This window comes from Alternaria alternata (assembly GCF_001642055.1).
Source record: "Alternaria alternata strain SRC1lrK2f unplaced genomic scaffold CC77scaffold_1, whole genome shotgun sequence".
NCBI classification, from domain to species: domain Eukaryota; kingdom Fungi; phylum Ascomycota; class Dothideomycetes; order Pleosporales; family Pleosporaceae; genus Alternaria; species Alternaria alternata.
The window spans coordinates 1,663,437-1,677,499 of record NW_017306190.1 but is presented as its reverse complement, the minus strand read 5'-3'; the positions used below and the strand labels follow the sequence as shown (position 1 = coordinate 1,677,499).

Sequence of the window (14,063 nt, the reverse complement as noted above, 5' to 3'; positions counted from 1 at the left end):
TTCACGCGCATACAGACACTAAAGTCAGGGGTATAAGTGCGTATGGGGAATACTCCACATAAGGCGGCATCGAAATAGAGTACATTTACTGGGATGTGTCAAACCCTGGATATTGGCTAAAAAGCGCATTTTCCGCCACTTGGCACTATACGTAACCTTCGAAAAACCTGGGTGAAATACCAATTTCACCGTCTTCAAGTACAGCATTGAGGCGACCGTCATGCTACTCATTTTGGCATTGCTTTATGCTCCCAGTGTCCACGCATGTGACAAAGAACACCATTACCGCCACCACGATCGCCATTTGGAACGACGCGATACTGCTCCTGTTTTCCCGCCAACTTTGACGGTGAATGAAAAGCTTTTGGCATCTTCCTTTGATAACACGTCTATAGCATCGTGGTCGAGCTACTACTGTAAGAACTGGTTTGCTGATCTGCTGTTCTCGTCCTTTGAAAATGCTCATCAGGTCTCACAGCACATAGACGAAACCTCGCAGGCGAAGGCGAAACGGTTCCAAAGTGGACTGCAGAACGCTGGAATGAGCATGGCTTCGAAACAAGACTAGACAGTTATCGTAGGTAGCTTCTATTGGTTGCTCAGACATGTGGGCTGATCGAACCTAAAGACGTCTACCTTGATTACCCAGTTCATCTTTCTCTTTCTCTTGACCATGGAAACGGTAGTACCTACCACGCAACACTCGAAGAAGAGATACTCGAAGAGGATGGGCCTACCGGCGATGCTGACAGAGTTCCTGCTTTTCATGGGTACTCTGGGTCAGGTGATGCATCGGCTGAGTACATCTACGTTGGTACGCGTTCCTCCAAAAAGCACATGCATGAGATCAGAAGCTGAGTTAGTTAGGCCGAGCTTCTCAAGAGGACTTCAAACGTCTTCTAGCCCTTAATATCACCCTTGAAGGCAAGATTGCTCTAGCAAAATACGGTGGTCCATTTCGCGGCCTTAAAGTAAAGAATGCGCAGACTTTTGGCATGATTGGAGCTGTGATCTTCACCGATCCGGGAGACGACAGGAACATGGCAGCTGGAAACTACGCTACGTATCCCGATGGACCTGCAAGGAATCCAACAAGTATCCAGAAAGGCAGTGTGATGGATTTGAGCACCTACCCAGGAGATCCCACGACACCGGGATATCCGTCTAAAGAGGGCGTAGTGAGAAAGGAGAAGAAGACTGTACCGAAAATTCCGAGTCTACCAATCTCTTGGCTTGAAGCAAAACCACTGCTGGTCGCTCTGAACGGTCATGGTTTTGATGCAAAGACTGTGAATCGACTGAATTGGGTGGGTGCAATAGATGGGGTTGATTACAGCACAGGACCGTCAAAAGCTGTGCTGTCGATAAGCAACATTATGAGGGGCGAGACTAACTGGATTCATAATGCTATCGGTATTGTGAATGGTACGAACGAAGACGAAGTTGTTATCGTAGGCAACCACCACGACTCTTGGATGATTGGCGGGGCTGGTGAGTCACAAATGCTGAAAGGATGCGTCGAGCAATTCGTTGACGTGTATAGCTGATCCACACTCCGGTTCCGCAATTCTTATTGAGTTGGCTAAAGCCATTGGTACTCTACTGAAGACTGGTTGGAAACCAAAGCGGACCATCGTGCTCTGCAGCTGGGATGCTGAGGAGTACGGTCTAGTTGGAAGGTGAATTACCTATATCAGCCCAGCTTAGAAGACTCTGACTAAGTTTTTCAGTACCGAATGGGTCGAGGAGTACATCCCCTGGTTGACATCATCTGTTGTGTCTTACCTGAACATTGACGTTGGCATAGCAGGCACCATTCCTGACTTCAGTACCACCCCTGATCTCCATGCCCTCACCACTTCCACAGCCCGGAAGGTCATCTGGCCGCATGGCAAGAACCGCACATTATACGATGTCTGGGAAGAAAAGACTGGTGAAATTGACACATTGGGCGCGCAAAGCGACTATACAGCTTTTGTACATCGGGCCGGCATCTCCGCTATCGACATGGGCACCACGCGAGCGCCTCTCGATCCAATATATCACACGCACTCGAATTTCGACTCCTTTCATTGGATGACTAAGTTTGCGGATCCAGGTTTCGTAATGCACACAGCCATCGGAAAGTTCCTTACGTTGATGCTGTATTGTTTAGTCGACGAGGAGATTGTACCGCTCGAGCCGGCGAACTATGGGGTGGAGATGCGAGCGTGGCTAAAAGAATTGGAAGGTATCGTAAAAGAATCGAATACAAAGGTAAATCTTGATCTTGGAGAGCTGGAGAACTCCGTTGCTGTGTTCGAGGATGCAGCGCGGCAGTTCAATGCTGCTCGCAACATGGCTGTCAGCTCAAACAGTTCGGTGCTCAAGACACAGCTGAACCACAAGGCACGCGATTTTGGACGTGGATTCGTCAGTGAAGGCGGCCTCCCGGGAAGAGAGTTTTATAGACACCTTGTCTTCGCTCCTGGAGTTGACACTGGATATGCGCCGGTTACATATCCAGGAGTGACCGAGGCCGTTGTTGCAGGAAATACTACTCTAGCAGAGGAGTTCGTCGGAAAGACTGCAAAGGCGATCTTGGCTGCTGCAAATATTTTATTGTAGTAGATGAACGTATGTCGAACTTGAAGAGCAATGGAAAAAAAGTTTGCAAGGGCGCGTCGTTGCTTCGATTATACCATACGATTGAAACTAACCTCTCCATTGTACTTGAGCCATTTCACATCCTCCATATATGAAGCCGTCGAACTAGACAGTGTGCCAGTATATGTTCACGTCATGAACCGTGTTAATTCCCATGCTTTTCTGCGACTTCTTTCTGGCCCTTTTGTACCCACTCTTTAAACGGATCTTGTACATTCGGATCCTTCCTTAGTCTCTCGATCTGATCTTCACCCGACGGCACCAAAAGGCCCTTTTTCACAGCATCCCTCTTCTCGACCCCTTCACACCACTCTTTCAATTTCGGAAACTCCTTCAGCTCAATACCCGCCCATGGTGCCCACCGAACCCAGGTAAACGTCGTTATGTCCGCGATACTGTACTTGCCACGACCCTTGCCTGCTAGATAATCTCTATCTTCAAGGCGAGCTTCGAGTATAGAATAGAGCCGTTTCGTTTCGTTCTGATATCGCTTCACCCCGTACTCGATCTTCTCGGGTGCATATCGCACGAAGTGGTTCGCCTGCCCTTGCATTGGGCCCACGCCGGCATTCTGAAAGAAAAGCCATTGTATCATTTCCATCGCCTCATCACTGTCCTGGAAGCTGAACTTGAAATCTGTGTCATAGTGCTCGGCAAGATAGAGAAAGATGGCCCCAGACTCAAAGACAGCATAGGAGTTGCGGGTGTGGTCTATGATGGCCGGGATGCGACCATTAGGGTTGACTTTGAGGAAAGAAGAAGACTTTTGTTCGTCTTTGGAGAGGTCAATTGAAGTGGTCTTGTAGGGGATGCCGAGTTCTTCGAGGAAGATAGAGATCTTTTGGCCGTTGGGAGTGCCTGCTGTGAGGAGTTCGATATTGGGAGAAGTCATTCTAGTTTTATTTCCTGCTGCTTTCTGAATTGTCTTCTAATTGAGCAAGAGTAGGGATTGGGAAGAGTGGATGTTGGGGCGTCGATGTTGTATAGTTGCATTATACTTGCGCACTCATGTATCATGATGACGTGCGCTTCAAGTAGCTGCAGATCGCCGTGAGGGTCTGCTCGTTGCACATAGTATTGAATATCTCTGTTCTACCACGAAACCTATCGCGAAGGGAACAGAGATAACAGTTTCCTTAGCCGCAACTGTTGTAGCACCCAATCTCGGAAGTGGAGAATCGTTCATGATATCCAACTCATGTTGGGATTCTGGTTAGCGCCGCACTAGTTGCGTGCCTCCCAATCTTAGGAGCCACCATCTCAATACCGAATGAACTACAACGTATCGCAGGGGTTAGTCTGCCGCAACATATGAACACCGTTCCTTCTCTTCCACGCCGCGTGCTTGCACATAGTAACATCTTCACAATCGCCGATAATGCGCCGGTACGTCGATGCGTAGACATGCCGTTCGTTTCGCGCAGCACTGAGTGGTCTGATTTTCTTTCGGGCCTTAGTCCATTTTGGCCCAAAACAGCAACCATCATGCCACTTTCAAGACCAAGATCCAATCGATGTGTAAGGGGAGTGATGCATGTGACTTTACTTTGAGCGACTTTTGGAGCCTAAAATGTTGCTTCGCACGCGGAGTTGACGGTCTTCTGCTGTTGTACTCCTCTTTCTCACTCTCCATTCTACTCCTTGTCTTCTGCGTAACGTTACCGTCCAGCTCATTACGACCTGTACTGGTTTCATCTCCCAATTCAACCCTCCTTTTGGACCAACAACCTAGTTCGTCATACCGAAAGAAACAAGGTCGCAATGATGATAACACGTACCTTTTCCCTCACAAACTTCCTCATCGGATCATCGGCTCTCTGCTTCCAGATATTCGTCCTCTACCCCTGGCACGAGAAGCTAGAAGAAGAGTTCGTGGAATTGAAGAAGGAACATGCGAGACTACTAGAAGAGACGCACTCGAGGCACAGAGATGAACTGAGAGGAATCAGGGAACAGCTGGAGCTGGCCAACGAGCGAAGGAAGACGGGAAAGTTCTGGTAGAATCTTGCTACACGAATGGGAGGACAGGGAGCGGAGGAGTCTAGAGACAGATTTACGACAACTGAACAGGAAGAACGGAGGATTCGATTGCCCATGGAACGTCTAAAATGGTGCACCACAGCGCACCACTGAGCGGAACCAGCTGAGCCTTGCTACTCAAGCTTACGATCTCTGCTCAAAAAATCGGAAAAGCCTGGATCTGGCGCTCTCATAATCCGATCTACAGAACAACATCATGCTATGTTTACCAAGGGGTTAGCATCGGGCCCGGATGTTCGCGGAATGTATTACCACTGGTCTAGGATGTTTTCGATGGTCTATATATCTATTGTCAGCTTTCGCGCTTCTATGCGTGTCTGTAAAAGAGAGAGCGGGCTGAAATCATGAAACCCGAGAAGACATAAGATGAGCCGGGAAGCCGGCTACAATAGGCTGTGTGGAGTACATTAATCCAAGGCGCACGCATAATTTCAAAACGTGAGACGCACACGTGAATTCATCAACAAAACCTCATAAATGAATCGTATTCATCCTACCCATGTCTCTCTTGCTCGTTCATGCCACATCTACCACGTCTCCCAATGTCACTTTAGACTTCTGGAATGTGGACAAAAGCGCGTTGCAATGAAGTTTTCAATGAACTAGAGAACAAAGCGCCAGTCTACCTTTATTGATCAATAATTACATAGCTCCAACGGTCCCTCGGATGTCAAAGGCTTGTCAGGTCTGTCAAACGCGGAAGCAACTCCGATACAGCGGTAGTGGCCTAAATGGGCGGAAGCAGGGACGATCAAGAAGGGACGGGCAGCCCCTTACCCATCCTACCCACAATGACGTTAAGAGGAAGCGAAAAAAGACAGTGATCGGCACCGAACAAACAAAGGGATCAACAAACATGCATGTGCCGAACCGTCGTGACACGTTTGATGGCGCATCCAGCACGCAACCTAGATAGTGGCACAGAACTCGTAATGGCAGGAGGATTAGTTGAAGACGCGCGTTATGCGTTCGTTCAAGTCCCACATCCATTTTCACGTGCATCGTCGTTGAGAGGAATTTCGTATTCATTCGATTCGATAATCAAGCGGAAAGTCAGACGGGCACAGAGATAAGCCCGTAACAGTGCAGTCGGAAAGGAGAAAAAAATGAATTAGTAGTAGGAAACGCAACGCCTTGGTATAGTGGTAAGAAGTGTCAATCCGAGCCGTCATGCCCCGAGGAGCGATAATAGAGCACTCTTGAGTAAGCATCCTGGAGTCGTGGTGATGCTCTGCTAGATGCTGTGACTGGGTTCTTGACTGCCACCGGTGTGTAGCAATAGGCCGCCTGGCCCCCCCGTATGTCTGTTTGTGTGCTCGCTCGCTCTCCAAAGGATATCTCGCATGATGAACCCAGAAATTCGTGCCAGTAGAGAATAAGACCGCATGTATAACCGTCGTGGCTGCGAGCAGCGGTCGAGTCTCGGCAGGCGACGAAAGATGAAAGTGTCGTGTGCCGCTGCTCGGGCTTATGTCTCAATCTCCTTCTTCTCGCTGACGCCCTTTGGCCGGAAGACGGCGTCTTGACCTGACATGCGGCGGGCAAGTGCGCGGTCAAGCTTTGCTCCCAGCGCCAGCTTGCTCATGTCGTCGGTCTTCTCGTTGGTGAGGGCGTACCGTTGCTGGACCAGGCGCTTGTCTTCGAGGCGATCAAATCCGGCATTCCATGTCTTGATGTCTTGCGACTTGGGGTCGCCGGCGGTTGACGAGGCTGCCGAGAGGTGCGAGGGTGCGATGGAGGGTGTGAGAGTAGGTGTGGCGCTGTAAGTAGACATGCGGGTGGAGGCGCGGTTGGCGGCCGACTGTTGTTTCTTTTCGTTAGACTGTGCTTGTTCCGACATGGTCGCGGCGTGGTATTGGGTGCTGGCGTTGTAGTGTCGGGACGGGACGGGGAGGCGAATGGTTATATGGTGAGTGCAAGCGGAAGGGCAGGCGCAAAGGAGTACGGTCGAGCAAGCAATGTAGGTGCTGCCCGGCGAGCATCGACCACAGGCAGGGGACGTCTGAAACGGGCAGTGGATACGGGAGAATGACTTACGTTGGCAAGCATGGGCCGCGACGACTCTAGAGAGTTTGTCATAATGCGCGCCACGGCGTGTCCGGTGGTTGCTATGTGGGCGTGGGGTAGCGGGCCTCTGCGACGTCGATGTCGTGCCTATGGTAGATGCGCGACTCAAGGCTCTAGGAGAGGGGGCGCGAAGGCAAGTAGAACAGACAGATGCCCGTGTCTGTGCCGCGTTTGTAGAGAAAGGTGAACAGACGGGTGTAGTCGGTCGGAGTCCTGTGCTCAGCCTGTCTTCGTCGCGCGTTTCAAAGGGCCCAGATCGGCAAGGGGCTGCGTGAGTAGTAAGATGGACGCGCAGGGGGAACGATAGTTAGCGAGTCGCAACGGGATGCCACAAATGTTTGGTAGGGTTGATAAACGTCAGCCTTGCAGAAGGATGGTGCTATGTCGGTCTTGATGGCGCGTTATCCACCATCTCACCGAGTGTACATGCGGCGGAACACAGCATGGTTATGTACCCGCGGCTGTAGTCATCCACAGAGCCACCCTTTTAGCAGCAGCAACATAGCCAGCACCAGACTGCTCTGAAACGCTCGCACGTAAGGATGCTGCATGTAACGACACTCGCATTTCGATAAAGTGACTTGTATGCATGCAGTCAGCCTCCAGGACAAGCCATTCACGCCGCGATTGACAGCCGGCCAATCCCCTTTAGCACCACCCACGCTTGCATCGCCTATGCCACGTTTTTTCTGCGGGAACCCACCTTGGCCGCTACAGGGCTCGGTGTTGCTTAGGTCAGTTGGTCTCCGCTGGTGCGCGCGCCCATTGCCGCTCCTGGTTTGGTCTTGACGTCGGCTCTGCAGTCGGTCCATCGTAGACCAACTCCTTGCGTTATCATGAGACGTACCTCAAAGAGGCCCTCACTGCGGCGGAGAACACTGCATGTCCCAATCGCCGTCAGCCCGACTTTCCTAGAACGCTAATTAATGCATTCTTGGCTTCTTTGATGGAACTGCAGCTAGTCCTAGCACCAGATAGCCAGCACCTGTTGTGGCGTTTGGGTACCCAAGGATGCTGCCGTCCTACGGTACGATGAGCAGCCAATATCAAGGCACAAGCAGCCGCCCCTTTACTTCCAGTTATTTCCGACCACAGCATTCAACCTTTAACGAGAGAGCCAAAAAGAACATAGGTCGTGATGATCTAGAAGTCGCTCTGCCATCGAGCTTGCTCGCCATACCATGCCTACCAGCAGTTAGAAGCAACCCCAGAGCAACCCAGACTCCATCAATTTGCAGACCATCCCCATCCATGTTCGTACATGCGCAATCGCCTCCCCCACTCCATGCACCCTCCCGAAACGGCAACATGACAGCGCCTTTCATTCAATGTCCGAGCGCCTGCATGAAAAATGCATGCTCACCACGTGGCCGCAACGTGGGTTCCGTGGCATGCACGGCCCTCCGCAGTCTGGCAATGGCGGAGCACAGATGAAGGGTCGCGGCTGCATCGGAACAATTCTCCTCGATAGTGAAACCGCAGTCATCCCGAGGTTCAAGCACGGGGTCGCATGCATGAGCAAGTGCGTAAGCATACTGTACACCATACCACACCACGATGAAGTCGCATTGCATGATACGTATGCCTTCTTCATGGGCTGAAGATGGCGTTTCGGAGGTCTGGAGAGAAGAAAAAGCATCCTTGGCTTGATGAGACGCGATGGCATCGCCTACCATCAAGTCTAGACTGCAACTGCTGCGACGCAACCTGTCCCGCCTTCGTTGACCACATCTCCGAGGAAATAACATGACTGACAGAAGGCAATAATTCCGAAACGACTGAATGTGTGTATAGCAAGCCCGAAAGCGAATGTACCGTACAGTCTGGTATTGCAAGAATAAAACAAGCGCCCTGTCTTCTGCTACTAGTCGCTACTCTACATCGCCATACCCGGTAGATGGTCGAGCCCTGATGGATATTGTTAGCAGATTGTCAACACACACGCACAGATTCGATGCCCTTACATCCATCCAGGTCCTCCTTGATAGCGCTCTTGACCTGGCACTTATTCATCGCTTGAACATTCTGGCTCTGCGATTACTTGTTAGCAGCCATTCCATACTTCGAGAGCTCATGTTGCATCACTTACCTTCAACGGTCTTCCATTCTCACATGCCTGAAACATGCAGCTGTTGTCCATAGCCTTCTGCAAACTGTCGTCCTTCCAGCCAAAGAGGTAATCAGCGTGGGTACCGTAGCCTTTGTTGTCATTGTAAGAAAGGAAGAAAGGATTGGAGCCATCCTTGGGCCACATGTTGTTGAACTGCGTAGTATCCCACAGCGTCTCGTAGGCGACTTGTGGCATGCGGACTGGGTGAGAAGATGGGCATGCACCTGCGGGACTGAAGGCTTCTTTGGCTGTGTTGTACATGTGATCTTGGTGGTTGGGAGAGTCGACATTCTTGCCGTCCCAGCATCTGGATGTTGGCGTATCAGGTTAGTATCTGTCCTACATACAGTTTGCATAGGAGGCTGCTTACGATGGGAAGTGATGCACAGTCATGATGCCGCCTTTGCAGGCCTTGGGTGGGAAATCTGGGGACTCCGGGAAACGAGTGTTCTTGTCTTGCAGACAAACAAAGCGAAGACCGGGGTGCTTCTTCGCGTCTTCTACAGTGTTGGTGGTGGGAGATCCCACGGTCATGCGGAAGCCCTGAGAAGATTAGCAGTGCATGAGCTGAATGAAAGGTATGACTGACCTTGGGGAACGCGGTTATCTTCTGATTACCATTACTGTTGAAATCTTGTTGCGTATAGTAGATAGCTGCAGGGTAGTAGGTACAGAGTCAGTGCATAACTCATTTGTGATGATACAAAGACACTCACTCATGCCACCGTTGATGCCGTTGGGCAAAGCACTGTTCTGCATAATGGGTACCCGTTTGTAGGAGCCGTTCGTATGCTTAAAGAACATGGCTGCAGTCCAGTAGTTGCTACACCTGTTAGAAGCTATCAGCAGGATATTGCGAGGGCTATCATACCTGAAGTCTTCGGAGAATGTGCATGTAGTGCAGGTAGCTATGGTAGATGGATCTTCCTGCATAGTCGCGTTGAATGCATTGCCTCCAACGATTTGGTGAACGTGAGCGGAAGGAAGTTTGCCTGGCTCAACGAGCGGATCAAGCCGCTGAATGCTCAATGTCGAGCATCCGAAGCGTAGTGCGGCCTGCGCGGGTACGGCGAAAGTGGCGATCTGGTACCACTTCATCTTCCTATGTTTTTGCTTGGCTCAGTGAGGGCGTACCTACTGCAGAATAGGTGAAGGACGAGTTGTCATCTTAAGCTGCAGGATCATCACTCTCTCCAAATCTTGGTGTAGGCATACCATCCTTGCTACATGGTGTTGATGGTCCGTGATATCGAGACGCTTTACCCATTGATTAATCGTCTCTGTATGGAACCAATAACAGCCATAATCGTTAAATTTCCCCGCATTAATGTTCGAAAGATAGTCACAGTGCGACACCAACGCAATTAAGTCCAGATTTCGGCACTTGCTTCCCGCGTAAACCTCCGAGAAGCACGGCACTTCTCGCTTGCAGTGGACACAGGGATTCTTTCTATCGCCATCATTGAAAGAGGCCATCAAACAGCGCTACATGACAGATGAGAGTAAGGATCAGTGCATGTGAGCGCAATGCGTGTACCTATAGAGAGTTGATGTAGCGACGCCACGCTATTAGGTATTCGCTACCTAGGTATCTCTGAGTGTCGACCAAAGACGCGCTAATCGACTCCCATCCAGATTCGCGCGTGACATGTCAATGCAAAGTGAAGTCGCACAGGTACTATGCGGCAAATAAAACGCCCATCTCAGTGTTATGGACGCCTTGAGAAAGATTGTATGACGTCGATCAGCCTAGTGTGGTGGGAGCTTCAACTGAGCGAGAGGAAACAAGAATCGAAAAGCTTGGGACGCCTGGTAGAGATCGGTGACATAATAGCGAAGCTGTTAAAACAGTCGAAGTCTGTGCGAAAGGATGCTGGGTATTGGCTGTCTATACACGGTTATTTCATATAGTGCGACCTGCGAGACTTCGTTCTGAGGAATGGCAGGCTCGCATGGGGCCAAAGTGCAGCGTCGGACTTCTGGAAAGCCATCAGCGGGCGGAAGTGACAAGGGGAAGAGGGGGAACGTAGGTGAAAGGCGTCTTCATAAGTGTTCTAACTTTGAGTAGCACCAGTGCCCTTGGAAGTCCAGTATTGTCAGGTAGGCCCAAGCTCCGCGATTGGCAACAGAGCGTGTCGATAGTGAAAGCGTACCTAGGTAAGCACAAAACTCATGAAGCCATCTAGACCACGATCGAACGATCAACCTTGAGTCGTCTCCACACTAAAGTGAAGAGGTGGGACGCTTGACGTAACCGCGACCGTTAGGCGTGCTTCCCGAAAGCTTATCGGGTGCCTGACATGGAGGGGTTAAGGGCGAACGACGTTCGCTACAATCGACGGCTTGGCACCCGCGCCTGCCTATCACGGCCTCTTCATCGCTCCCGGTACCCGATACACACCTTTATCGCAGCCTCCAGCACGAAGCGACATGAGACGGAATGCCCACACGTAGAGCAGCGATGCCTGTTGTGTTTACATTGCAGTTGTTGTGAGCTACTCACACTTACCTCCGACAACAATACTACAGGTCTCAGGTACACCTGATGGTCGAGCCCTTGCGTATAACAGTGGCGATTGAAACGGGAACGGTGAGTAAAGGGATGAGAATTATTTCCAGCATGATACAGGGTTACTGGTATGAGAATCGGATGAGATGAACATTAATTTTCGCGCTACGCTTTAAGACCTGTGCCATCGTCATGCATGTATGCACTTCAGATGCCACTTAGGCTGGCAACACTTGCCCCGTATTCTCTCCATTTCCTGACATCAATATCATGCTCAAACTTATCCCGCCACGCCAGCAAAGTCGACGAGTTCGACAAGCACATTACACACACCATCAGCCCACACAGCGAAAGCCTTCTCCCTCAGAACGCTATACCAGTCATCGGCGTTGCGAACATCGCGCCATCCCTGAGGACCAATAGACTTGATGGTGTAGCGGGGAAGAGACCTGATTTCCTGATGGCTGTCGTTTGGGAAGATGGGGTAATTGTTGAGAGTCGAAGTCGGGTTCGGAAGAACAGAGTGGGGGCCGTCTGCTGACGAAGACTGAGAGAGACAAGCAGTCGATGGAAGTGCTTCATGCTGAGCATGCTCCGTCTGTAGCGCGTTGGCAGCAGCAGCAAGTCCGCGAAGATTGTCTGTCCCAGGCTCAACGTCCTGAAATACATTTTCCGTCTTTAATTCAGGGTACTTGTGTTTGGCTGCTTTGAGCAGAATGACTGTCTCTCTCATGAAGTCGTTGTAGTCATACCACGCCAAGTGTGCTTGTGCTTGTGCTTCAGCTGTGATGCGCTTCTCGTCGAGCTTGTTACCCGGTCTACTTCCCGACGAGGGGAGCACAAGGAAGATGTTGATATGAGAGAGATTTGGTTCTGTAGGACTGTTTGTGGGCAACTGGTCGGCGGGTTAGCAGTGTCAATCATTCCGATAAGATGTACGAACAAACGTTACCTTTGTACTTGATTGTATAGAGTCCACACTTTCTCTAGTATCTAAGGTTGCTTCCGGTTTTGGAGGAAAGTCCTGAATAGTTGTCGTCGGAATCGGGGTCGACGAGACAATCGACCGTGACGAATGCGGATGATGAACCAGGTTACGATCGAAGACTGCTCGCGGTTGCTGCTCGACCCCATGCCCTGTATCGTCCTCTCCTTGCTGAGTCACAGCTTCGACACTACCTTCTTTGTCTTTTTTCTTTGTGCCACCCTTCCTGGTTTCGATCGCGTACTGTCGCTGCCGCTCGTTGGTGACCATGCGTCGCATTAACGGGGTAACGAGACTGATAATCTTGTTGCCATCTCTTGGCCATGTCAATCTCTCAGCCGGATCAGGGGTCTTGTCCTCCCCTAGTGCACGGGCAGCTTCGATTGCGTCCTTCTCGCCTGGCTTCTCAACGTCTTCGCCAAAGAACTGTTCGCCGACTCCGTCGTTTAAGAAGTCGCGAACACAATTGAACAGCCGTAACTTGACCATGTCGGTATCACCTTTACCACGGTTACCTACGCAATTCTGCCGTTCCGGATGCGATGTGTCGAGCATGTAGACTTTTGCTAAAGCCTGCAATTGAAGAAAATTTTCTGGGCTGAGCTGGAGGGACATGAATAGCTTTGACATTGGAGGACGTGTGTACTTCCGGGATGTTCTTTCAGAGGAACGACGGAAGAGGGCAGCGGCGGAGTGTACGCCTGCGGCACGAGCATCGTTCAATAGAGACTCGCTGGAAGGCGGTACAGTTTCACCAACACAGTCGCCATGTATATCTTGGCCATGGTCCTGAAGTTGAGGATCAGTAGGTCCACCAGTTCTACGTCGCTTCAGGTGAACGAGCCCATCAGCTTGGTGCGAAGTATCTTCAGTTGGGGTACTGGCACCTCTCTTTCTCCTACTTCTGTCGCGTGATGTAAGAGTCCCTGTCACAGCATGTCCAGTGTCCATAGTATACGCTACCTGACCCGCGGCGGTCGCAGCCTCCAGAAGCTCGACAAGGTTATGGTTTTCCTCCAGTATGTGTTCGTCTGACGTCTGACGAGCAGTGGGTTCGGAGTACAGGTGTGGATTGAGTTGATGTTCGAGCGGCGATGCGACAGCAGCGGGACCGGACAAGTTATATTCATCCTCGTCGGACACGAATCGGGGCGGCGCAGCGTTTGCGCTGTTGGACGTCGTGACGAACTGGCCGGAGCGCATATGGTAGTATGGCGCGTCAACGTTTGCCTTCATCGTGGTTCGTATCCCCCGAGATCAGACGGATCAGACGGTGGGAGCCAAACAGGACTGGGAACGGTCGGATAAATGAGCTGTCAATACACAAATGGTAAGTCTTTGGGTCAATGTATGAGAACAAGAGAGCAACTGAGGTCATGCAAGTTGTGCTACGAGTGAATCCGACTCGATGCGTCTGGTAATCGGACGCGACACCGAATCTCTTTTGTATGCAAGCTCCCACGAGGTTTGGTTTGACACCGAAGCATGTACATGGTTTGGTTTGGGCGCAGTAGAACAACACTTGCGATTCGATAGAGAGAGCAGAGTATAGTTTGGCCCGACTGGAGAAGAGGGCGGATTGCAGTTTGACCCATCTCGGCGACGTAATCTGGCGTAGAGGTGCGGAGATTGGGATCGTGGTTTGGTTTGATGCGAAATGTAGGGAAGCAGATCAGCAGACACACCTGATTGCTGTCGTGTACGAA

General features: G+C 50.9%; 6 protein-coding genes across 6 annotated transcripts; 2 read left to right on the top strand and 4 right to left on the bottom strand.

Annotated features, from left to right (window-relative positions):
- Window positions 1–220: 220 nt before the first annotated feature.
- On the top strand, window positions 221–2,699 carry CC77DRAFT_1069392 (N-acetylated-alpha-linked acidic dipeptidase 2; the record flags this gene model as incomplete). The annotated part of the gene is made up of 6 exons (XM_018529090.1): window positions 221–416; window positions 479–577; window positions 629–814; window positions 868–1,491; window positions 1,544–1,679; window positions 1,731–2,699. 6 exons carry the CDS (start codon window positions 221–223, stop codon window positions 2,605–2,607), a joined length of 2,118 nt encoding a protein of 705 aa, XP_018391743.1. The 3' UTR covers window positions 2,608–2,699.
- CC77DRAFT_36175 (glutathione S-transferase) lies at window positions 2,700–3,849 on the bottom strand. Its single transcript, XM_018531376.1, has one exon. It carries the CDS (start codon window positions 3,536–3,538, stop codon window positions 2,792–2,794), a length of 747 nt encoding a protein of 248 aa, XP_018391742.1. The 5' UTR covers window positions 3,539–3,849; the 3' UTR covers window positions 2,700–2,791.
- Window positions 3,850–4,407: 558 nt separating this feature from the next.
- CC77DRAFT_924852 (hypothetical protein) lies at window positions 4,408–4,647 on the top strand (the record flags this gene model as incomplete). Its single annotated transcript, XM_018533825.1, has 1 exon — window positions 4,408–4,647. One exon carries the CDS (start codon window positions 4,408–4,410, stop codon window positions 4,645–4,647), a length of 240 nt encoding a protein of 79 aa, XP_018391741.1.
- Window positions 4,648–6,154: 1,507 nt separating this feature from the next.
- CC77DRAFT_1027387 (hypothetical protein) lies at window positions 6,155–6,765 on the bottom strand (the record flags this gene model as incomplete). The annotated part of the gene is made up of 2 exons (XM_018526364.1): window positions 6,155–6,487; window positions 6,724–6,765. 2 exons carry the CDS (start codon window positions 6,763–6,765, stop codon window positions 6,155–6,157), a joined length of 375 nt encoding a protein of 124 aa, XP_018391740.1.
- Window positions 6,766–8,629: 1,864 nt separating this feature from the next.
- On the bottom strand, window positions 8,630–9,961 carry CC77DRAFT_1056401 (hypothetical protein; the record flags this gene model as incomplete). The annotated part of the gene is made up of 7 exons (XM_018527905.1): window positions 8,630–8,661; window positions 8,718–8,784; window positions 8,843–9,170; window positions 9,234–9,406; window positions 9,453–9,517; window positions 9,580–9,686; window positions 9,735–9,961. The coding sequence occupies 7 exons, from the start codon at window positions 9,959–9,961 to the stop codon at window positions 8,630–8,632; spliced, it is 999 nt and encodes a 332-aa protein (XP_018391739.1).
- A 1,549-nt stretch (window positions 9,962–11,510) lies between these two features.
- Window positions 11,511–13,593, bottom strand: CC77DRAFT_979143 (hypothetical protein; the record flags this gene model as incomplete). Its single annotated transcript, XM_018536021.1, has 2 exons — window positions 11,511–12,267; window positions 12,316–13,593. The coding sequence occupies 2 exons, from the start codon at window positions 13,591–13,593 to the stop codon at window positions 11,653–11,655; spliced, it is 1,893 nt and encodes a 630-aa protein (XP_018391738.1). The 3' UTR covers window positions 11,511–11,652.
- Between the last annotated feature and the right edge of the window lie 470 nt (window positions 13,594–14,063).

Excerpts from the sequence above, each read along its gene's own strand:
- CC77DRAFT_36175 (XM_018531376.1), bottom strand. The coding sequence starts at position 3,538 with ATGACTTCTCCCAATATCGAACTCCTCACAGCAGGCACTCCCAACGGC.